Here is a 24,865-nt window from a genome sequence, read left to right as displayed (position 1 = left end):
CTATGTTAACTGCTTTAAGAATTCATGATCTTGGTCCAAGGATCGTAATATTGTGTAATTTTCTTCTTCCTTCAGGGGAGAAGAGACACTATTATACCTCCAGGCTCTCAACACATCATTACCACCCAACTGACTCCTTAACATCTTCTGTGGATTAGAATTTGCTCTAAATTAGCCTCGAGGCTTCCTTAGAGGAGAATTTGGAAGAGGGAAGTATTGAAATATTTCTTGAGATGGATCTTAAATGCAGTTTTTTGGTGTGTGTGATAAAAGATACATACCAGAAAATTTAACATCTTTGATCATTTGTAAGTGGACATGTTCAGCAGCGTTAAGCGCATTCTCATTGCTGTGCAACCACCACCATGCATCTGCAGAACCTTTTCATCTTTCCGAACCCAAACTCTGTACTCATCAAGCAACTCCCTTTCCCCTCGCCCTCTCAGCCCCTGGAAACCAACACTCCACTTTCTGTCTCTATGAGTTTGACTACTCTAGGTCCCTCACGTAAGTGGAATCATACAGCATTTGTCATTTTGTGCCTGGCTTATTTTTAAATGCTTTTTGATACATAGAATACTAGCCTTACTGGAAGGATACAGTGGGTGTAGCTGTCACTTCTAGATCAGAAGTTTTTCACCTGGAGCCCTTAGACGAGTCCTATGGATACAAACCCTATTTAAGGGACAAGTCTCCTAATTATAAGGTTTTCATAAGAGCTTTACATTCAAAGTATGCTAGTCACTGCTCTGGGTCTTCTCTGCTTTGAGAGCATCCTCTTGGTTCCAAACCAAGATTAGCTGCCTCTGGTTAGCACCAACCACCACCTTGGTCACATTTATTGTATGGTTCTGGGTTTTGCTGATGAATCAAGTTTGACACCTAACAGTATCACTCACTCTATAAATCTCGAGCTCCCATGTTGATCTGGCCACATACAAACTTTGAGGTCACCTTCCTTACATGAAAAATATCTACCAAAAATGCAAATCAAAACCACACTTAGATACTACTTCGCAAACATTAGAATGCCTATGATAAAAATAAAGAGAAATAAGTACTGGTGAAGATGCTGAGAAATGGGAACCCTTGTGCCCTGCTGGTAGGAATGTAAATTGTGTATCCACTATTGATAACAGTAGGTGGTTCATAAAAAATTAAAAATAGAATTACCAAATGATCCAGCAATTCCACTTCTGGGTTTATACCCAACAGACTTGGTAGCAGGAACTTGAATAGATATTTGCACTCCCAAGCTCATAACAACAGTATTCACAATAGCCCAAAAGTAAAACAACCCAAGTGTCCATTGATAGGCTAATGGATAAACAAAATGTGATATATCCATACACTGGAATGTTCTTTGGTGTTAAAAAGGGAAGACATTCTGACATATACTACAACAAGGATGAGCCTTGGGACATTACGCTAAGTGAAATAAGCCAATCACAAAAGGACAAACACTATATGATTCCACTTAAATGAAGTACTTAGTCAAATTTACTGAGACAGAAAGTAAAAATGGTGGTTACCAGGGTCTGGGGAGGGGGAATGGGAGTTAGTATTTAATGGATATAGAGTTTGGTTTGGAAAAATGAAAAAGTTCTGAGATGGACAGTGGTGATAGTTGCACAGTAATGTGAATGTACTTAATCCCACCAAATGTTCACTTAAAAATGGTTAAAATGGTACACATTTGATGTTATGAATATTTTACCACAATAAAAAAAGTTTTAAAAAATGTTTAATGTTATCCAATCATTATTCCCAGCTCCTGCAGAAAACTTAAAAGGCTTTTGTAGAGTTCATCCCCAAACACTGTATTATAGAAAGAGACAAAAAATGCAGTAAACAGCAAAATGGTTTTTCAAAAGCTGGGCCTGCCTTGGTTGTCTGCATTTTTTTCAATAAAATGCCACTTTAATATCATATCCCTTCCTGTACTACTGCCCTCCCCTAAAAAGAGTCAAGTAGGAAAAAAAAAAAAAAAGGAATATTTGAAACCGGAGGCAACAGGGCAAATGTCTATTAGAAGTTTCCAGGGATTAGGACAGTTCCCAGGAGCCAGAAAGCTGCTGCTCGCAGGCAGCCCATACACCACGGCTGGGGGAGCAACTCAGCTCAGTCCCGAGAGAAGCCACCTGTCTGAGCACCTGCCAGCTGATCACCTGCTGAAGTGGCCCACCAGGGGGTATGGACGCGGCTTCACACTTGAAGTCACCTACCTCAGGAAAGTAGTTCTCCATGATGCTCAGAGCAGTCAGCGCAACATGATGATTCTCGTGGAACTGCAAAGCCTTGATTCTATCAACCCCACCAAGTTCCTCGATCAGAAGACACAGGTTTTCCTTCTCGGAAAGCTTCGCTGCTGCCTGGGGGCAAGAGGAGAGAAAGTGACCAAAGGCTCCCGGTTCCCGAATGGGCAGCTGCAGCTTCATTTGTCCCAAATCCATTTAGACTTGCACGGTCTTCCTCCCACTTTGCATACTTACGTTATATGTACTTAGGTTTTTTCTTCATTGAAAAAATACAGTATTTCTTTTGCTGAAGATGCTGCCTGCCATCCATAAACACATCGCTACCACTGTTTAGCAGATATCCCCCTTCTAATGAATAGAAATTATTTTGATATAGAACATTCAAGTAATGCCACATAAATACAGATGTTCTGGCCCTGCACGCCCTGAAAGCCTTGAAAGGTGAGAGGGGAGACCCTCAGTAACAAAAGCCACACCATGGCAAATAATGAAGTCCCTGGAAACGAATAACTTGAGAGGATTTAACCCAATGCTGCTCATGGGATTTACCACCCAGGGCTATTCATTCGCTCACACACATGAAACTGAGATACAGATGTGATTCAGAGAAGGCCTAGAGTAAGCAACTCATACGCTCAGGAGAGACAAGTAAATAATTGTTATGGTGTAGAAAGTATAATCTAGTAAATGATCAGAGGTTTAAATTATAGACGATATGCACGGAAGGCTTGGAAAGTAACACAAGTTCTTAATGAACAATACTGTGCGGGCTCAGTCATAGGGTAATGACATTCCCAAAAGGAGGAATGGCAAGGACTGGCCGGTGTGGTTCAGTGGTTGAGTGTCAACCTATGAACCCAGAGATCACAGTTCGATTTGGGTCAGGGCACACGCCCGGGTTGCGGGCTTGATCCCCAGCAGGGCGTGTGCAGGAGGCAGTCGATCAATGTCTCTCTCATCATTGATGTCTCTCTCTCCCTCTCCCTTCTCTCTGAAATCAATAAAAACATATCAAAAAAAAGGAAATGGCGAGGATGAAGTTTTGAAGGAATAAGAGCTGCATGTTATGAGAAGAGGGAATAGTTCAGCTAAACAGCATATCTGGGGGAAGTGGAGGAAGGTGAAAAACCTTTGCTGTCATATCTGGAAGGGTTCTGCTCGCTATTTCGTGAGCAGTAATAAAAAACCTCCTATGGGTCAAACTGAATTTTTTGGGCCCCATTATTTACCTGATGACAGTTTGCACTGTATGCCTAAGCCCTGATATGCTCTAGTCCTGTGAGTGACTGGATTTGGGTGAAGAAAGTAGGGCAGGAATCAACATGCTAGGTTAGCCTCAGAAAGAAAACTGGAACGTGGGCAGCAGGAGCCCCGGCCAAGGATTTGGACCCTTAACAGCAAATGGCCCCAAAGTTACTTCAAAGAGCCTCAGCTACACCTGCTGCCTATTTGAACTCCTTCCCGTCTCGATCTTTCTAACCTACTGAACCAAGCACCTCTAGATGATCCAGGGCCTGCACTGGTCGGTCCACCAGACCGGGTTTGCCCAGACTCTCCCGAGAAAGAATCCCAAGTGTTTAATTTAAATGAAGCCGGTGAAGTAAAACTTCTAGAGCCCAAATTTGCTTTTACAAATTTGTTATGTTCAACTTAGGCTGTTGGCCGCCAAGTCTCTACTCACGGTCTGTGTGATTTGCTCAAAGTCTCAGTGCCTAGTTGGGCTGTGTTTCAAATCTGTTCTTGAATCAGGTCAGTTTTTTCCAAGACAGTCACATGAAAAGGGTGCTTAAAGTGAGTTTTCAAAAGGAGTTCCCTCATGTTACTTTGAAACTTCTCAAAAGGCTTAGTTGTATATAAAATACCAGGTGTATATAAATAGCCAAGATGGGCCCAGGTGGTCCCTGCCTCCTAGTATTCGTGCCCTTGTGTTGGTGTGAGCGTTAACCAGGGCAGATGTGTGTAACCACTGGGTGTTATTGAAATGACCTCCTTTGTAGGCCATAAGAGACACAGGGGCTTCCACCCGGCTTTCTTAGATTACTTGCTCCAGAGGAAGCCGGCTGCCATCACGTAAGGACGCCCCAGCAGTCCCAGGAGAGGTTTTGTGTGGTGAGAATAACTTGGCTGGCACATGAGTGAGCCATCCTGGAAGCCGATCAAACTTTCAGACGAGACTAAAGCCCCCAAATGACATCTTGAACCTCATGAGAGACACTGAGCCAAAACCATCTAGCTAAGTTGCTCCCAGATTCCTAACCCAATAAATTATGTGAGATAATAAGTGTTTAAGTCACCAAGGGGTAATTTGTTTGCAGCCATATAGAACTGAGACAAATAGTATAAAAAACAGTGCCTTAACTTCCCTTTCTTTCAGAAATAAGACTTTTCTAGAGTTATAATTCAAGGCTCTGTAGTCTATTTTCTTAGCCATGCAGATGAATGGAAAAGGAACTCTAGTCTGTATTCTTGCCGCTCCTTCCAGGATATCCGATGTTTCAGCTTTCTAAAAGAGCCACCCATGTGGCCGTCTTTTCCCTCCTTCAAATCTTCAGTTGGTTTCTTGAGCTCACTCAGATAAGTCGAAGTTCTCACAGACCTTCTGTGATCTGGCGCCTGGGTGCCTCGAGCCTGCCCTCCCACCACCTTCCCTCTGCTCTGGCCACAAGACTCACTCGCTTCTGAGGCTTTGCTCAACGGTTATTCCTCAGAGAAGTTCTTCCTGACTACTGCACCTAAGAGGTCACCGTCCCCTCGCCACTCTGAGCTGCAGTGACCACCTCTTTGTCTGCTATATTTATCTGTAACTCCCTCCCTGTGTCTGTTCCCCTCCCCACTACTACATATCCTCTGAGAGCAAGGACCTTGCCCTGGCCACGTCCTGACCACCTAAAACAGTGCTGGGCACAAGACACTCATGTGACAAAGGTAACCTACCTTCTTTGCAAGGCCTCGCGTTGCTGTTATCCGTAGGATGGATGCACAGAGGGAGGAGGCAGGGGAGTCGGGAAGACAGAGAATCCTACTTGGGTTTTAAGAACCAAATTAAATGGCTTAAGTTTGGAGACAGCTATTTAGAAACCGACCTGCTCAGAACAGCTCACCTGGAGGAGAAAAGAGATGATGTCAAGGATGATGATAATAAATTTGATGTCTGGGATGGTGAGCAGTTTCACCAGGGGCTCCAAGACTCCAGAGTGGACAAGCTGGATCAACTGGTCCATGGTGCCCCCAGTTGTAAAGTTAGCCACTGTCCAGACAGCCTCTTTCTGGACTTTAAAATCTCCCTGCAGAAAGAGAACATTTACATTCTGTACGGATCCTGAAGAACTTAAATATAGTAATGCTAACTTGGTTCAGTTTCTAGATAGGCTGGGGACAGCCAGGACTAAATGTGCAATTTACATAGAACACCCTGGGGACTTGAAGCCTAAAAGGAGGCAAACAGACTCATATGGGGTTCTAGAGGGAGGTTCTAAGTTCAAACAGCCTCGTTTCATTAACTCAGGCTATGGGAAAAATAGAACCAATACAAACCAATCTAGGTAATCAATATAGATTAGGAATTATGCTTGGAATTTTAGGTTATAGTGGCCTGTGTCTACATTTCTAGTCTTTCTGCCCTAATAAAACTTTGGCTAAGAAGTGCTATAGCTACAAAGTTAAGCACACAAATGTGATCTTGGTGACGGAGACAGCCCAGAGGTTACAGAGGAAGGCCATTGAAATATCACTCAATGCATCCCTTACATTTATAAAAGGCATTTTTCCAGAGATATGGGAGTAAATGATTATGGATCCTACTGTCCCTGGGCAGAAGAAGTTATTCCCATTTTGTGGCTGGGGAAAACTGTGACCACAGTTTAAAACAAAAATAAAAAAACAAACAGCTTATGGCTCCAAGCAAGTTTAGTTCAGAAGGCAGTTTGAAACAAGATTACTTCTTGATTCATGGCTAGATGTTTCTTACTAGAGTACAGACAGACTCACAGTAGAACACAGGTTAGGAAGTGTCTAATAGCTTGGAAGATGCTATAATTTGGGTTGCACACCTGGCCTAGTTTCTCATACTTAATGAAAACCTGAGAATCCACCATCCAACCTCAGAGCAGAAACACCTAAACAGAAAAACATAGCTCATTCAGGAGAAGGTGGTGAAAAGAAATGCTAATAATAGTGATTGTCCTGGAGAAGGGAAGTGGAAATCAGGAGGAAAGAGGAAGCTTTGTTGTATATCTACTTTTATATTTGGATTTTCTGTATATATTATCACTTTTATCAATGTGATTTGATTCTGAAAAGGCCACCATTCTTCAGTGTATAATATCAGTATAACCGGATACGGTTTTCCTTCCAAAACAAAACAAAACAAAACAAAACAAAACCTCCCTCCTCTTTTGGCAAGTAAAAAGTGGATGGCACGTTGTTTTAACACTATTTACCGGCTCAAGATTTTTCTGGATATTCGAGCTGTGAGGCCACCTTTTCACTGAACAATGCTTGTTCAGTCATCTAAATTGTCCATGGGTTGTCCAAACAGGATGCCCCTTCCTTTTCTGGGGGGCAGTGGAGCCGGGATACTAATGTGTCATAGTTTTGTTGTGGTCTCAATTAATTTGCTTCTGAGCATGTGTGTGAGTTCCTGAAGGAGTTCAACACAGGGCCAGCTGGAAAGTAGCCTTTTGTCATAGACACTGAGTGTGCCACTTACATTCCTTAGCAGAGCCACCAAGGGAGGCAGAATGTTGCAAGCAATCAGCTGCTGGATGTGTTGGTGCGGCCCCGCAGCCACATTGCTCAGGGCCCAGGCTGACTCCTTCTGGATGGAGGACTTGGGGTGCAGCAGGAGCTGGGGCAGCACTGTCAGTATGCCCGCGTCAATGGCCACCTGGGTCTGGTCATCGGTTCCCGTGACGATGTTCCCCACAGTGCGGAGAGAGGGCGTCTGCAAGAACAAGGCTAGAAGTGTAATCAAGTACTGCAAATGCGTCACAGTGGAAGGCGACAATCATACAAGATCTGTGCCCTCCTAGACGTTAGGCGTGCTATGCCGATGGCTCTCTGGAAGCCTGTGACCAATGACGAGATCCATGACCCTTATTAATTCAGCACATTGGCGCCTGTTTATATAGCTTGAAGGTGCTTGCCAGCTTCCCAGCAGAGAATGAAGCAGGATAGAGGTGAAGGGGATACATTTATCAGGAAATGATGTTCCCGCCCGCAGGCGTGGCTCAGCGGTTGAGCATCGACCTAGGATCCAGGAGATCGGGGTTCGATTCCCGGTCAGGGCACATGCCCGGGTTGCGGGCTCGAGGCAGCTGATCAATGACTCTCTCATCATTGAGGTTTCTATCTCTCTCTCCCTCCCTCCCTCTCCTTCCTCTCTGAAATCAATAAAGATATATTTAAAACAAACAAAAAAACCCAATCAGAAAAAAAGAAATGATGTTCTCCCTTTTATATCCTTACATTGGGAAAACGGCTAAATTGATTGTAGTGTTTATAATGTAACAATATCTATTGAATTTATATTTAGCACCAGAGTCAAGTTTCTGTTGTATATATTATTGGAGCTAATGAGATCCCAATGGCATTTTAAAAATATATTCACAAACCCCCTCTCAACAATTCTGAAGGGTTCCAGGATGGGTCTACGATTGGACTCCAGACAACTGTCCTTGGTGGGTTGATTTTGGATTTATTTTGGTTCCTACAGACTTTAGTGAGAGATAACAGTTCTAGAATTTTCCTAGCCTATTATACTGGGCATCTGCCACTCATGTGAGAAGTAGTAGTGGTGCTATAGGCCAAGCACAGCCTTGCAGGGCCTGGCAATTTGCCCCCAAACCCCCCAGGATAAGCAACTTCTTATAGATACTCTCTTCGCACTTCCAGGCTACCAGCACTCTCCTCAAACTCACCTTGACAGCTGAGGAATATTATGCTAATCTCAGAACAGATGATCACTAAGGCTGCATAATACATAGTATTAGGCATAGAAATCAAAAGGGGCACCCACATTTTACAAGACATTTTCAAGAAGTATATTATGTAAGTGACATGTTTCATAACATAGCAAAGTATTTGGTATTGGTTTTACTTGCTTTTCTCCTATATCTGAAGTAGTCTTAGAGAACAAACTGGGGAGAGGATAAGATGGAATTTTTTTTTATACTTGAGTAAGAAATTCAAATGTTGCATGGGCTTTACATTACACACACACACACACACACACACACACACACACACACACACACACACACTGTCAGCCAGTTTGTTAACGTCTACACACATAGACCACTAGAAGGAAAGGCCACAAAAGGATAGTTCACTGGGTGAAGGGATTATAGGCAATTCTAATTTGGTGCTCTCTATAATTTCCAGTTATCTGATTAAGAAAAAGTACGTTACTTAATACCCACTAGGATTTTGGATCAAGATAGATTCAAGTGTTTGGCTAGAGTAGCAGAAACCAAGGAAATGCAGACAATAATCTTTGTTCTAGGTAAAGGTTGAGAACGGAGTGTGGAAACCAGGGGGTGGGGAAAGAACAGAACTTGCTAAAGTAAATATGACTCACAGCTCTAATCGGAAGGCCCAGAGACAGACAAGACCTGGGGCACTTACCAGGACATTGAGTTCGGAACTGGTCATGAGCTGAACCAGCCTGGGCAGCACCCCGATGTCAACCACTTGGCCGATGCGCTCATTGGAGCCCTCGGTGAGGTAGGACAGGGCCCAGCAGGCGTCAGAGAGCACCTCGCTGTCCTGGTGCTGCAGGAGGTGCAAGAGCACCGGCAGCATCTGCTTCACGGCCCTTCGGCAGGGGTACGGGTTCTTGTTTCTGCACAGGTTGGACAGGGTCCACGTGATGTTCCGCAGAAATGTGATCTGTAACAAGAGGCTGCTTCTAGAATCAACCCGTGAACGCATAAATCAGTGAACAACAAATTGATGTTTCTCTCTCGCCCTCCCCTTCTTCTCTCTCAAATAAATAATTAAAAAAAAAAAAAAAAGACTTCTTCTAGCATCAGGTGCAAAGAAGAAAAAATGCAAAGGCCAGTGCATCCTTGCCATCATTGATCAATATTATTGACTAGCATGAGCCAAAGAATTTGAGCTACAAAAAGAAATTTGTTCTAGGTAGTAGTGTATACATAGGATGTCCCCAAAACATGCATACACACACTTTGAATAATTATAAAGAAATGTTTATTAAAATACATTTCATTTTCAGAATTGAGCTATCAGCTCTTAACGTGTGTGTACATTTTTTGGGACACCTGGTATACTAGGGACGCAGAGAATGAGCTTTATGCTGCCCATTCAAATGTTAGATGATTTCCTTATATTCTTCAAAATGTCCTTCCCCTCAACTCAGCTGATGACCTAATTTCATTTTTCATTGGCCAAACAAAGGTAAAGCAGGGGTTCCTTGTTCTTTCCACTAGTCTATAACCAAAATGTCATAGCCACATTTCTGATCTTCTTTTCGAGGATTAGTCTTCCTACCTTGCCTCTGAATTCCATCACTTTTCACCTGTAAAGACTCTGTGCCCAGGATCACTCCTCTCTCCTGGATCACTCCCGCTGGTATAGAAACACACACTGTGTGACCTTCAACCCTTACCCTTGACACCTCTGCAGCCATCACCCCGCTTCTGTTTTCCAGAGTCTATCCTCAAGGAGGCATCTGTATTTCACTATCTACCTTGTAGCTCCCAATCTGTGCTTCTACCCTCCCTAGTCTGGTTTCTGACCTACTTCTTTGTGGTTAGTGATGAAATCAGCTTCTTCCAAGTCACTAATCCCACAGCTGCTTTCTGTACTGTCCCTCTTGGTCATATTTAGCTGCCAGCTGTTCTCATCTTGGCATCTGTGACACCAAGCCTGTTTTTTTTTTTATTGCTGTATGGGATGTTTCTCCTCAATCTTCTTGGCAGGCTCTGCCTGGCTTATGAATGTCAGAGCTCCTAGAACCTAGTCAGGGATGGGCAAACTTTTCTGTAAAGGGCCAGGCAGTAAAGACAGGAAATATTTTCAGTTCTATGAGCCCACAGGGTCTCTGTTACAACTATTCAACGCTGTCCTTGTAACACTACAAGAGTCACAGACAATTATGTATATAAATACATAAAGATTTGGGCATGGCTATACTCCAATAAAACTTTATTTACAAAAGCAAGCAGCTGACCCCTGCTCTAGTTGATCTTGCCCTGCTGGATGGCATATGTGTGCGCAAGTACCTAGACCTACATATCCACCTACTTGATGTTGCTGCAACAGTGCCTCTCACTCACTTCAACTTCATATGTACAACTAAGACTCTCATCCTTTCTCCCTCCATCTTTCCCATTTCTCTAGGAGGATAGTCATCTAAAAGAACCTAAGCCACAACCTGGGGCACCCTTGCTTCTTTCTGTCTCACATTCATGTCTAGCACAGCAGCATCCCAGGTCCATCTGCTTCACCATCTCCCTGTGCTACAATCCTCAGCAAGCAGCCAGGAGGGTCTTTCTGAAAGATCAGACCAGTTAACTTCCTGTCTTGAAATCCTCCAAAGGCTCCCTTTTGCCACCAGGACGTCCAAGTGCCTTGCCCTACCTTTTATATTACACTGCTTTCTCCTTGCAAACTCCCTTGGTCATGCCAGCCTTTCACTGATTCAACCATGTCAGGTTTTCTCCCGTCTTGAGGGCTGGGTGTATATTTCCTTGGCTTTTGGAAGCTATTTTCTCTTCATTTTTAAAAAAGATTTTTAAATTGATTTTTAGAGAGAGAGGAAGGGAGGAAGGGGGGGGAGAGAGCGCAACATCAACATGAGAGCAGAACATCCATTGGCTGCCTCCTCCACACCCCCACCAGGATCGAGCCTGAAACCCGGGCATGTGCCCTGACTAGGAATCGAATCAGCAACCCTTCAGTGCGCGGCATGACACCCAACCAACTAAGCCATACTAGCCAGGGTTTCTCTTCATTTTTGTTTGAGGCAAAGGTAGAATCCGAATTTAATTTCTAATCCATGGAGTCCTCTATTGTTGCCACATCAATCGAATTTTTTTTTAAAATCCTCACCCAAGGAAATGTTTATTGATTTTAGAGAGGGAGGAAGGAAGAGGGAAAGGGAGAGGGTGAGGGAGAGAAACATCAATGTGAGAGAGAAACCCTGATCTGTTGCCTCGAGTACGTGCCCTGATAGGGGATTGAACATGCAACCTAGGTCTGTGCCCTGACCAGGAATAGAACCCACAACCTTTTTGGTGCATGGGACGACTTGCCAATCAACTGAGCCACCCAGCCTGGGTGCCACATTAATCACATCTAATCTTTAAACCTAAACCTTATTACCTAGGAACAGGACCAGTGAGCCGATTTTGTTTATGCCCCTTGAATGGTAGAGTTTAGTCATCTAATTTTGCAGGATTGTAAGCGGCAAATAATCTTAACAAACCTCTTCCAATGCTTTCAAAAGAAAGGTCAGCACTACTGCCTTCTGAGGACAAATTTGGATCAATTTCTACCCAAAGTGATATTCAGTTCTAGGCCTTCTTTATAATTGCCGTCATATGGGGCCAGACGGTGACCACATGACCTAGCATTGATTTGGAAATACTTCCTCAATTTCCCAGCTTTGGAACTTGTTACCAGCTAGGTTTTCTAATTTAGACACTCACTGGTATGGTTGATGAAATCAAGGCCAGTAGGTGTGGGATGGCATTGCTTGAGATAACAAAGTCTCTGAATTCTGGGCCGTCACCTACAAATAGGTAAGAACAGGACATTCAAAGAGGGAACAAAGAGAATCCTGGGATAGGTGACCAATTTTTAAAAGTCTGTGCAAAGGCTGAGAGGCCAAAACGCATTCCTGGGGTTGGGCAAGTAGAGAGTGTAGTCATGAACTTGATCCTGAGTCTTGAACATGTCGGCTGGGTGGATAGGCCTGGTGTGAAAGCAGGCCCCACACAGCAGCAACTGCCATTAGTAGTCTGTGGACCCATAAAGGAGCCAGCGAACTGGGCCCAGGCAGTGCTTTCTAAATGCTAATAGCATTTTACAGCATGGTTCTCAGGAAGATGAAGGCCACTGCAGACCAAACTGTTTTCACAGAAGACTGGCACAGGCGAGTAACTTCTAGAAGCAACTCATCAGAACAAAGTCTGGGAGATGGATAGGTGTTAGGCATCGGCTATCAGTGACTTTGACTAGAACACCATATTTCTAGGCCCTTCAAGTTTCAGTTTGTAATTCTTCAACCATCAGGCAAGGCATAAGTTATATCATACAACCCAATTTTGCCTGTTCCTTACTGAACCACTCAAAATGAGAGACAAAGTCTCTGCAATAGGTGCTTTACTTCTGCAGGCATTTCAAAAGCAGACTCATTTTATATTCTGTGCTTGCTAATCCCAATATCTGACGTCCTTGGGGGTCTAATCACACTGTTTCTGCTGACTCAGCCAGCCATTGTGGGTTGTTGATTCTCTGGACTTGAAATTGCTAATATTTGGCTGATCTTACTTTGTCAAAATCCTGAGGGACCCAGTTGAGTTAGTTTCCCCCAGAGAGCATTATATTTATATTCAGCCAAGAATCAGGGACCTCCCAGCCCTGCAGCACTAAGTCCCCAGCTTTTGCTTTCCTGGACCCCACAGGTAATACAGCATCATCTCAAACCTATAAGGCCAGTCTTAGGATTGTGTTTTCAGGGGAGACTTTTACCCCAAGCTAAGAAAACACTGTTTTGTATGTTCCCTTGGCAACTTTCTCTGGAGGTAGTGCAGCTGTCAAAACCCCCAATACTGCATAAGCCAAAAGCTTGTCCTTTTTTCCTGTAGCCATTAAGACCTAAGGGCATAAGGCTTGGTATTGGCAAATGTCCCTAGGTGACCTGTAGCTCAGGACATACTGCATTATCTGGTTATAGCTTCAATTTATGGCCCCTGAACTTGACTCTGAATTTTGGAAAAGCCTGTTGTACTTTCTTCAGCATTTCTAGGCATTTATACTTCAAGTGTCATGTCTACAATACTACCCAAAGGACTCCTATATCATGCCATGTGCCTGGCCCACTATCTTCTCAGCCCCCCGAATGGAGTCTCACCTGCTATGTTACCAAGGGCCCACACCGCCTGCTCACACACAGTCATGTGGGGGGAAGACAGGAGCTCCACCAAGGGCTGGATGGCGCCCCCTTCCACAACAGCTCGAGTCTGCTCGGATGTTCCTGAAGCGATGTTGGTCAGAGCCCAGGCCGCCTCGAACTGCAGGCAGGGATGAAGCGATGACTTCAGGAACTCCACCAGCCTGGGAATGAGCCCTGCTTCAACGATCAGTTTTAGAGGAGGGTTCTTTTCCCGGGACAGTATTTTCCTTTGCAATGAAAGAGAAAAAGAAAAAAACCAAGTCTCATGAAGCAGGTATTAAGAACCTCCTTTATAGATGTTCCTGGCATTCCTAACTATCACATGAGACAAATAGCTGGGCCAGAGCCACTTAATATCCTAGAGTTCAGCCTATAGCACTTTGCAGTGATGAAGCAACACTTTCCCTTCAGGTATTATCTATCACGAAGACTCCTGTAGAGGCCAATTTAAATTAAGCAATTCATCTCTGACAACACTTGTATATCGTAAGTTGTTCTCAAGGACAGTGTAGAGGAGATACTGAGTCTCACTTTTGGATGGACTCGCCTTTTCTTATATTTTGTGGGCATTTTGCCACTGCCAAGAAACCAAATGGGCCATTGGAGCTCATTTCTAACTATGAACCTGTAAACAGCAGCAGTCTGGTGATACCTGGCTGCCTGGGTGGCCTGGAAACATAGGTCTGGATCTGAGGCATTCACACCATTGATTATTTCTTCCAGTGTGAGGCTGACCTGCAAGGAGACACACATTCAGGTCAGAGTCTCTGCTAAAAGGAACTGTGAAGGTCATCTAGTCTATCCATCTATCTGATTAGAACAGGCTGGCATGAAGAATATGTCTCAATCTGCACGCTGGTCTGTATTAAGGGAGAGAGGAATATTTGCTGGTCTCATAGGTCTCACACATCTCTGGGATGCTCCTCATGCTCTGGGGGAGAGGTGATTCCTATCATCGCTTGGATCCCCAGAACCTTTTTACAACTTGCAGTAAGAACATGCCAGTGGATGTCAGCAAAAATGAGAGAGTAAAGACCTCCAAAAATTCTCTTCTCAATAAAAGCAACAAGAAAACTGACAATAGTCAGAATCAACTTTTTCAGAACTCTAGAAACTGACCAAAGGCTTGCAGCAATTTGTTTTACTTAAGCTTAAAAGAGTTTATGCAAGAAAAAGTCTAGATCTCAGCCAGTGAGTACTGTGGCATTGTGCTTTGCCCTATTCCCAGCTATTCCCAGCTCAGTGCTAGCCCTGGAAACCAACAACTCAGTAGCCACTGGAGGAGGCAGAATGTGTTAGTGCTTTTCAAAAGTCTTATTCCCATAAATTATTTGACCTGTCTGGTAGTTTCCTGGGAGATCCCATTTGTAAGGTTTTCTGTATTTTATTTGACTCAGATATTACTCAGTGCAAAAGTGTCCCCCCCCCCCGGGGGCATTTATTTTAAGTAATTAGAGGAATTTGTTTAACTTCACAGTTGCTTTTAGAAAGAGAGGTGTTGAATAAGAGTTGGGGGCAAACAATAGACTAACCAAAAGACTTAAAAGGAAAATCTGGGGGATGAGATGTTCATTGGGGCTTTGAAAGCTCTGACATAGTCTTGAAAACCTAGAAGGCCATGTGCATGTATAGGCTGTGCACATGCTTACAAAAAACGGAGAAGTTCCTGAGCCCTCATCTCCAGCTGACTTTGAGGCTCTGTGCAAGCAGGAAGCGGAGGTTTAAGGCAGGGTTGTCAACTGCCTGGTGGAGTATTGAAGGCATGCCCCAACATGCACACCGAACTCCTTGGCAAAGACTGGGGAATTTTCGGTTCCAAGTATTTAAGGAAATCTGTTCAATCATTAGCTGGTCACTGAGCTAACTAAGCAGAGAACTCAGTGACCACACATAAAAGAAAACAGACTTTACAAAGTTAGTTCAGAAGTCATTGAATAAGCAAACAATCAGCAACAACAAAAAAACATGGGCAAAAGGGCATCTGATGCCCAAAGCTGCCACATTATATTATTGAAAGTGACCATTGCCAAAGAAATAGCAAGACATGCAAAATATGGCATGTACACATGAAAAAAAAATCAATAGAAACTGTCCCCGAGGAGCCCAAATATTGAACTTACTAGACAAAGACTTTAAATATGTTCAAAGGAGTTAAAAAACCATGCCTGAAACACACACACACACACACACACACAAACAAAAAAACCCATGCCTGAAGAACTAAGGAAAGTATGAGAATGATGCCTCACTAAATAGAGAATATTGATGAAGAGATAGAAATTATACATAAGAACCAACTAGAAATTCTGAAATTGGAAAGAACAAGAACTGAAATAAAAGATTCACTAAGGGGCTCATGGGGAGATTTGAATAAACAATCACTAAGCTTGAAGACAGGTCAGTTAAGATCAGTCTGAGGATGATAAATAAAAAAGAATAAACATGAACATTAACAGGTCCTTATGGCTCTGTGGGACACCATCAAGCATACCAGTATGTGATGCATAAAAGGATGAAAAGGAGAGAAAAGGGCAGAAAGTATATTTGAAGCAATGATTTCCAAAAACTTCCCAAATTTGATTAAAAAATAATCTACACCTTTGAGTAGTTTCATGAATCCCAAATAGGAAAAACCCAAGAGATCCACACATAGACATATAATCAAATTGTTGAAAGCAAAAAACAAAGAGAGCATCTTACAATCATCAAAAGAGAAGCAACTCATCATGCACCAGCCCTCAGAACAATTAAGAGTTGATTTACCACTAAAAAGCACAAAGCAGCAGAGTGACATATCTTAAATGCTGAAAGACTGTTAAGCAAGCATTCTATATCCAACAAACTATAATGAAGAGGAAATTAAGACATACCCAGATAAACAAAAACAGAGAGAATATGTTGTTAGCAAATCCTCTGTATAAAAAGAGTTCTTCAGGTACTAAAAAGTAGACAATAATTAAAATTATATTTAAGAAATCAAGAACACCAGTAAAGATATATATTAGTAAGTAAAAAGACAAAAATACTAATGTTTTTCATTATAACATTTTTACATGATTTAAAGACAACTGCATAAAGCAATATTTATAAATCTATATTTATGGGCACACAATGTATAAAGAGATAACTTGTATGACAATAAGACTAAAAGGAAGTGGGAGGGAATGAAGCTATATAGGAGTAAATTTTGTATACTATTAAAATTAGGTTAATATTACTCCAAACTAGATTGTTATAAGTTAAGATGTTAAGTAACCCCAGGAAAAAAACTAAAAAATTAATTTAAAAAATAAAGCAAAAGAAACAGAAATTAAAATATTAAACTATTTAGCACAAAAGAGGACAGTAATGAAGAAATAGAGGCACAAAAAACATAAGACATAGATAATAGCAAAATGGCAGACAGAAATCCTATTTTTATCAGTTGCACACGTAAATACATTAAACATTCTCAATAAAAAGCAAGGATTGACAGAATGGATATAAAAATCATGATCCAACTGTAAGCTGTCTACAAGAGACACATTTTAATTTTTTTAAAATATATATCTTTATTGATTTCAGAGAGAGGAAAGGAGAGGGAGAGAGAGATAGAAACACCCATGATGAGAGAATCATTGGGGATCGAGCCCGCAACCCGGGCATGTGCCCTGACCAGGAATCGAACCTCAATCTCCTGGATCCTAGGTCGACGCTCAAACGCTGAGCCACGCCCGGGCGGGCAAGAAACACATTTTAGATTAAAAGGCAAAAATGGGTTGACAATAAAAGAATTGAAAACAATATAACCAAAGAGAGCTGGAGTGGGTATATTACTAGTAGATAAAATAAACTTTAAGACAAAAGTTGTTACTCAAGACAATGACATTTTATAAGTCAATTCATCCATCAAAAACATAATTATAAACATATATGCACCTATTAACAACCCCCAAAATACATGCAGCAAAAACTGACAGAATCAAAGAGAGAAATAGAGAATCCAACATAGACAGTTGGAAACATCAAACCCTACACTCAATAATAGATGGAACAACTATATACAATGGTACCTCGGTTTTCGAACGTCTCTGCTGACGAACATTTCAGTTTACAAACACCGTAAACCGGGAAATAAATGCTTCGGTTCTCCAACATGCCTCGGAAGTTGAACATGCCACACGGCTTCCGCTGAGGGCAAGATCCTGCGGCCCAGCTGTTGGCTGCTGATCCCTCAGGCTTTTAACGTTTCACAACTCGAAGGGTCTTCCGGAACAGATTACATTAGAAAACCGAGGTACCACTGTAGAATGTCAACAACTTCATAGAAGACTTGAACAGCACTACAAATCAGCCAGACCTAACAGACATCTACAGTAAGGAATAGCAAAATACATGTTCTCTTCAAGGGCACATGGAATGCTCTCCATGATAGACCACGTGACATAAAACATGTCGACAAGTTTATAAGGACCACAATCATGCAAAGTATGTTCTCCAACCACAAGGGAATAAAATTAGAAACCAATAATAGAAGAAAACTTGGGAAATTCACAAATTTGTAGATGTTAAAAGACACAAAGAAGAAATCACAAGAGAAATTAGAAAATGCTTTGAGATGAATGAAACAAACACAACATAAAAACCTGATAAGATACAGCTAAAGTGGAGTTTAGCGGGAAGCATATAGCCATAAATCCATACATTAAAAAAGTAGAAAGATCTCAAATTCATAATCTAACTTTATACCTTAAAAAAAAGTAGAGCCCTGGCCCATGTGACTCAGGTGGTTGGAGCATTGTCCTGTACACAGGAAAAAGGTGGTGGGTTTGATTCCCAGTCAGGGCACCAGAGTTTGTGGGTTTGATCCCTGTTGGGGTGTGTACGGGAGGCAACCGATTGATGTTTCTCTCTCTCTCTCCAAACTGCTCTCTCTAAAAAAATAATAATAATAATAATAAATCAATAAAATATATACTCAGGTGAGAATAAAACAACTAGAAAAATAAGAGCAAACTAAACCCAAAACTAGCAGAAGAAAGAAAATATTAAATACTAGAGAGGAAAGAAATGAAATAAAGAATAGAAAAATGGGTGGGCAATGAAACCAAAAGTTGGTGCAAAAGATCAGCAAAAACAAATCTGCAGCTGGACTGAGCAAGAGAAAAAGAGAAGACTCAAGTGATTAAAACCAGGAATGAAATTTTAGTTTACTACTAAACTTACAGAAATGAAAAAAGATTAGAGACTAGATGAACAAAGTATGACAACAAATGAAGTTATCAAATAAGGGACAGATTCCTAGGAATACATAAACTACCAAAAGTGACTCAAGAAGAAATAGAAAATCTTAATAGACCTGTAACAAATGAACCATTAATGAAAAAAAAAAAAATCCACAAAGAGAGGCCTAGGCCCAGACCGGCTTCACTGGTGAATTTTCCTAAACATTTAAAGAGGAATTAAAAGCAATCCATAAACTCTTCCAAAAAAATAGAAGATGAAGGAACTTTCTAGCTCATTCTATGAGTCTAGCATTACCTTGATACCAAACCAGACAAAGACATTACAAGAAAAAGTGCAGACCATATCTCTCATGAATATATATGCAAATATCCTGAACAAATTCTAGGAAACAAAATGCACCAATATATAAACAGGATTACATATCATGACCAATTGGGATTTAACTCAGGAATGTAAGAGTGACTCAACATAAGAAAATCAATATAGTATACTATATTAATAGAATATGGGGGGGGGAATCACATGATCATCTCAACAATGCATAGAAAGCATTTGACAAAATTCAGCAACCTTCCGTGATTAAAAAAAAAATTTCAACAAACTAGGAATAAAAGGGAACCTCCTTAAACTGGATAAAAACATCTACAAAAAACCCACAGCTAGCATCTTACTTAACAGTAAAAGATGGAAAACTTTCCCTCTAAGATCAGAAACAAGACAAGGATGTCCACTCTTATTACTTTTATTCTAGTATTGAAAGTTTTAGACAGGGTTACTAGGCAAGAAAAAGAAATAAAAGGCAACCGTATTAGAAAGGAAGAAATAAAACCATCTCTATTTGCAGATGACTTCATCTTGGATGTAGAAAATCCTACACACAAAAAAATTTAGAACAAACAAGGTTTAGCTAGGTAGCAAAATTAACATATGAAAATCAATAGTATTTCTATATAATATCAATAAACAGTCCAAAATTAAGATTAAAAAACAATTTTATTTACAAAAGCATCAAAGAGAATAAAATAATATTTGGGGCCCTGGCTGGGTAGCTCAGTGGGTTAGAGTGTCATCCTGATAGGTCATGGTTGAGGGTTTGATCCCCAGTCAGGACACATACAAGAATCAACCAATGAATGCATAAATAAGTGGAACAACAAATCAATGTTTTCTCTCTCTCTCTCTAATCAATAAAAAACAAAAGAATAAAAAATTGGAGAATAACTTTAAATTTAACAAACATATAACACATATGCTGAAAATTGTAAATAAATTTAAAGAGGACCTAAATAAATGTAAAACTATCTCATGCTTATGAATTGGAAGACTTAACATTGTTAAGATGGCAATACTCCACAAATTGATCTATAGATTCAATGCAATCTCCATTGAAAGCTGAGCTGAGTTTATTGAAAAAATGGACAAATTGGTTCTAAAATCTGGATCTGGAAAAGCCAAAATAATCTTAAAGAAGAAAAACAAAGTTGGAAGACTCACATTTCCCAATTTCAAAAATCTACTACAAAGCTGCATTAATCAAGTCTGTGTTGTTCTGACGAAAGGATAAACATGTAAATCAATGGAATAGAATTCCGAGACCACAAATAAACCATTGCATTTATGGGCAATCAATGTTTAACATGCTGTTAGGAACATTCAATGGGGAGAGAATAGTCTTTTCAACAAATGGTGAAGGGACAACTGGATATGCACATGCAAAACAATGAAATTAGACCCATCGTAATGTACTTATGCCATTTACAAAAATTAATTCAAAATGGACCAATGACCTAAATATAAGAGTTAAAACCACAAAACTCTTAGGAAAAAAACAAAGGATAAGTCTTCATGACCTTGGATTAGGCAATGGGATCTTAAATATGATACCTAAAGCACATGCAGGCAAAGCAAAAAGTAGATAAATTGATCTGGCCAGTGTTGCCTAGCGGTTGAGCATTGTCCCAGTCAGGGCACATGTCCAGGTTTTGGGCTCAATCCCCAGTAGGGGGTGTGCAGGAGGCAGCTGATCAGTGATGTTTCTCTCTCATTGATGTTTCTCTTTCTCTCTATCCCTCTCCCTTCCTCTCTCTAAAAATCAATAAAAACATATTTTTTAAAAGTTCCTTTAAAAAAAGTAGATAAATTGGACTGCTTCAAAATTAATAACTTTTATGCTTCAAGGATTCTATCAAAAAAGTGAAAAGGTGACCCATAGAATAGGAGAAAATATTTGCAAATCATATACCTGGTGAGGGTCTATTATCCAGAATACACAAAGAACTTTTACAATTCAAGAATAAAAAGACGAATTCCTTAATTTTAAAAATGAGCAAAGAGTTTGGATAGACATTTTTCCAAAGAAAATAAACAAACAGCCAATAAGCACATGAAAAAATGCTCATTAGTCATTAGAAAAACATATCAAAATCAGAACAATATAGCCCTTCGCATGCTCTAGACGGCTATCGTCCCAAAATGGACAATACCAAGTGTTGGTTAGAATATCAGAATGTACAATGGTGCAGATACTTGGGAAAACAGTTTTCCAGCATATTTCCGATTGCTGCATATTTGGAGGCTTAAAACAACACAAACTTATTCTCTCACAGTTCTGGAGGTCAGAAGCTCATAATCCGTGTCACTGGATTAAAGTTGTGGTGTTGGCAGGGCTGGTTCCTCCAGGAGGCTCTGAGGGGAGAATCTGTTTTCTTGCCCTTTTCAGCTTCTAGTAGGGCTGCTGTGTTCCTTGGCTTGTGACCGGTTCCTCCTTCAAAGCACAGCACACTAATCTCTACTCCTGTCATCAAATAACCTTCTGCTCTGACTTGTCCTTCATCCTTATTATAATGATTGATGTGATTACATTGGGCCCATCAGATAATCAAGGATAATCTCCCCATCTCAAGATCCTTAACTTAATCATGTCTACAAAGTCCCTTTCATCATATTAGGTAACAGCCATAGGTTCTGGGATTAGGAGATGGAGACATTTGTGGGAGGACATTATTCAGCCTACCACAGGCAGATCCTCAAAGAGTTAAACATAGAGTTACCATAGAACCCTTGGGTATGTACCCAAGGGAACTGAAAACATATTCCCATAAAAACTTGTACACAAATGTTTATAGCAGCACTATTCACAACAGCCAGAATGTAGAAACAGCCCAACTGTCCATCAACTAATAAATGGATAAACCAATTGTGGTATATCCATACAACGAAATATTATTCAGCCATAAAAGGTATGAAGGACTGACACCTGCTACAACATGGCTGAACCTTGAAAATATTATGCGAAGTAAAAGAAGCCAGGCATGGAAGGCCACATATTATATGATTCCATTTATATAAAATATCCAGAATAGGTAAATTCAGAGACAGAACGTAGATTCATAGTTATCAGAAAGTAGGGGGAAGGAGGACTGAGTGACTGCTTACCGGGCATGGGGTTTCTATTTGCAGTGATGAATATGTTCTGAAGTTAGCTAGTGGTGATGGTTGTACAACTTTGTGAATATACTCAAAAACACTGATTATATGCTTTAAAAAGGTGAATTCTGTGGTACATGAATTATATTTTAGTTTTTAAAAAAAGGCATAGCAATATAGGATAAAAAGGAAAACAACTCTTTCCTTTCATAGATTCATCTTTCTTGGAGTGGGGGACTCTCAGGGACTATTCTAGAAGAATGAAGCTAACTAGAGGTACAGTTTAGAGTCCTATAGCAGTTCAGAGAATGGCTACAGTCCCTCTGTTCGATGGCTGGTAACACATCAACAAATCCCCTTGCCTGGATCGAGCCACTCTCTGCCTCTAAGAGCAGAGTGCAGTGATGACACACAGTGTCCGATCACAAAAGGCTCGTAGATACAAAGGCACGTAGATCTGATGCTATTGGAGTTCTAAGAAGGGAAACCTCCTGGTCAGGGCATTCTGGAAAAGACCACAAAAACTAGTATTGGCCTGGAAGTCAACCCAGGATTTCTATCGAGCGAGGTTAGGGTGGATGGAGAAGGGAAGACAGAAGGCAGCATTCAAGTCCTGGGCAAGACTACGTGTTGAGTAACTAGATGCCTCTGCTGAGAGGTAACCTTCATGGCCCCTCATTCCCTGTTTCTGGCTGAGTGGCAGCAAGTGAATTTTCAATTAGAAGCAGTACTTCCCCCCCACTAGAACCCAGATCCCAGACTCACAGCCACAATGATAATGACCCTTAGCTTTCTGATGATCCCAGTTTAGCTCTAAACATAATCTCTCCACCCCTTTCTTTCAAGACCCTCGATTAGAGCTTGCAAGTTCTGAATGAAACATTTCAAGCCAGAGAAATTTACCAAGGTTATATTTTACACACAACTGCTCTAAACACCACATTCCCAACATACCCCTTTGGTCCCTTCTTCAGAAGCTGGGTCAGGGCAGAGGTTGGTGATATTTCTTCTCTTTAAGACCTGCTCATCTTTCTTGGCCTTTCGGAGCTGCAGGCTCACTGCTATCCGCTGCTGTCGCCTCATCTAGTGAGGGAAAGAAAGTTGGTGCACTTAGAGCTGGGAAGTTAGGCTGTTAAATTAGCCTTTAGAACACACTTAAAGCATCTGATTTCACTTTACAGATTTGACAGGCTGGAAGAATTAAAATCACACAGCTAGTAAATAGTCCCAGCTCTGTTGACCTCCTCTGCTTTCTTACACCATATCTAGAAGAATAGTCAGTCTTCCTCCCAAAGTAAAGGAAGATCACATATGCCTTCAGCAGACCAGGATTCTCAGCAGTAGAGACATCTGAGCAAAGTGTCCTGTTGCACTGAGACATCTTCACTGGTGCTGATTAGTTCCTGAAGCGCAGGCCTGGGCCTTCCAACTATGGGGATCCAGTTGGGCTATGAATGGGCTGCTCAGGCCCAGATGTCCCTGATCATTCCCACTGTTAGGGAATCACTCTCTAGGTCATTCAAATCTTAATCCAGTCCCAAGAGTTTTACTTGGACACCAGACTGAGGAAGATTAAAATTTAAAATAAAAACAACCCTTTTCTCATATCAAGGAAAACTCAGACTTTATAGTATTGAGAATCCTGGAGAAATGATCTAACCTATATGGATGGAGGAGTTTTAGGTTGAAGACTTTCTTGATTTAAGAAAATTTACATGTATTAGACACTTCTGGTTCCTTAAACAAGCCATGTAATTCTTGCTGGATAGGGTCACTGTGATGTTAGATGGCAAGGCAGGAACACCTTTGGGCCCACCGAGCCAATTGCACTGTTGCCCCATCACTAAGTGGCCCCTCCCTGTGTTTTCTCCCTTCTCTCATCTCCTGGCCCTTCCTGCTGCTCTTCACACAGAGGGTTCAATTCCTTTGTTCTAATTGGTTTCCTTTAATCTACACTGGCCTTGGAAGCCAGATAGCCATGCTTGTTGGAAAGGGTGTAAGAGTGATAGTACCCTAACCAAGTGGCTTCTCCCATCCTCAGCTGTCTTTCGGATTCCCAAGGTGTACCCAACTTTGTGTGATATCACATAGATATCACACTACATAGATGTGTGTGATCTACTACATAAAACTACATAGATGTAGGACACAGAGCTAGAGCCAGAAAATTGAGCCCAGAGAAACTGAATGAGAGTTAGAATCCACACACAGCTCAGGCGCCCCACCCCAGGCCCTCATGCTCAGCCCAGCAGTTAGAAGAACAGTCTGGACTTTTCATTTCCAAGTCTTATTTCTATAAGGCATGCTTGTTGGCTATACTGTATTCCAAACATTTTAGCTCCTTGGTAAGCCTACTTGACATGAGTGGCTGCAGCATCTATATGCCAGGCATTTGACACTGTTATCCAGTCCCTGAGAGGGAGGTATCAACCCTGTTTTTTATAGATGAAAAAACTGAAATAGTCCTAAGATCACATGGGAACCTTGATTTGAGTCCACAGTTGCCTGTCTCCTAAGTCCTTGAGCTTTTGCCCTCCTCACCCTTGATATTTTATTATGAAAATTTCAAACAGAGAAAAGTTGAAAGAATTATTTGGTGAGCACCCACGCACCTACCCACAATGAACATTTTGCTGTATTTGCTTTGTCACTCCCTTTCCCCACCCTCCGCTCTATATTTGATGCATTTCAACCATGTAGTTTTACTGCACTAGTCCTTGAGAGAGTGAAGCTCTTGCCTCATACTTACAGATGCATCTTTGCCTCGGTACTTAAACTTCCTCAGCCTCTCTTCTGGAGCTTCTAAAGTTGGCAT

The 24,865-nt window shown here is 41.4% G+C and overlaps 1 protein-coding gene across 1 annotated transcript; it reads right to left on the bottom strand.

Annotated features, from left to right (window-relative positions):
* On the bottom strand, positions 1-24,865 carry KPNA7 (karyopherin subunit alpha 7). Its single transcript, XM_016197128.2, has 10 exons — positions 24,800-24,865; positions 23,005-23,133; positions 14,051-14,133; positions 13,357-13,625; positions 11,930-12,012; positions 8,883-9,146; positions 6,967-7,200; positions 5,360-5,542; positions 2,226-2,372; positions 1-69 (listed from the first exon to the last, which is right to left on the bottom strand). The coding sequence occupies exons 1-10, from the start codon at positions 24,863-24,865 to the stop codon at positions 1-3; spliced, it is 1,527 nt and encodes a 508-aa protein (XP_016052614.2).

This window comes from Miniopterus natalensis, chromosome 4 (genome assembly GCF_054644295.1).
Source record: "Miniopterus natalensis isolate mMinNat1 chromosome 4, mMinNat1.hap1, whole genome shotgun sequence".
Classification (NCBI taxonomy): Eukaryota; Metazoa; Chordata; class Mammalia; order Chiroptera; family Miniopteridae; genus Miniopterus; species Miniopterus natalensis.
Note: the sequence above shows the minus strand (reverse complement) of the source record. Positions and strands in the feature narration are given on the sequence as shown.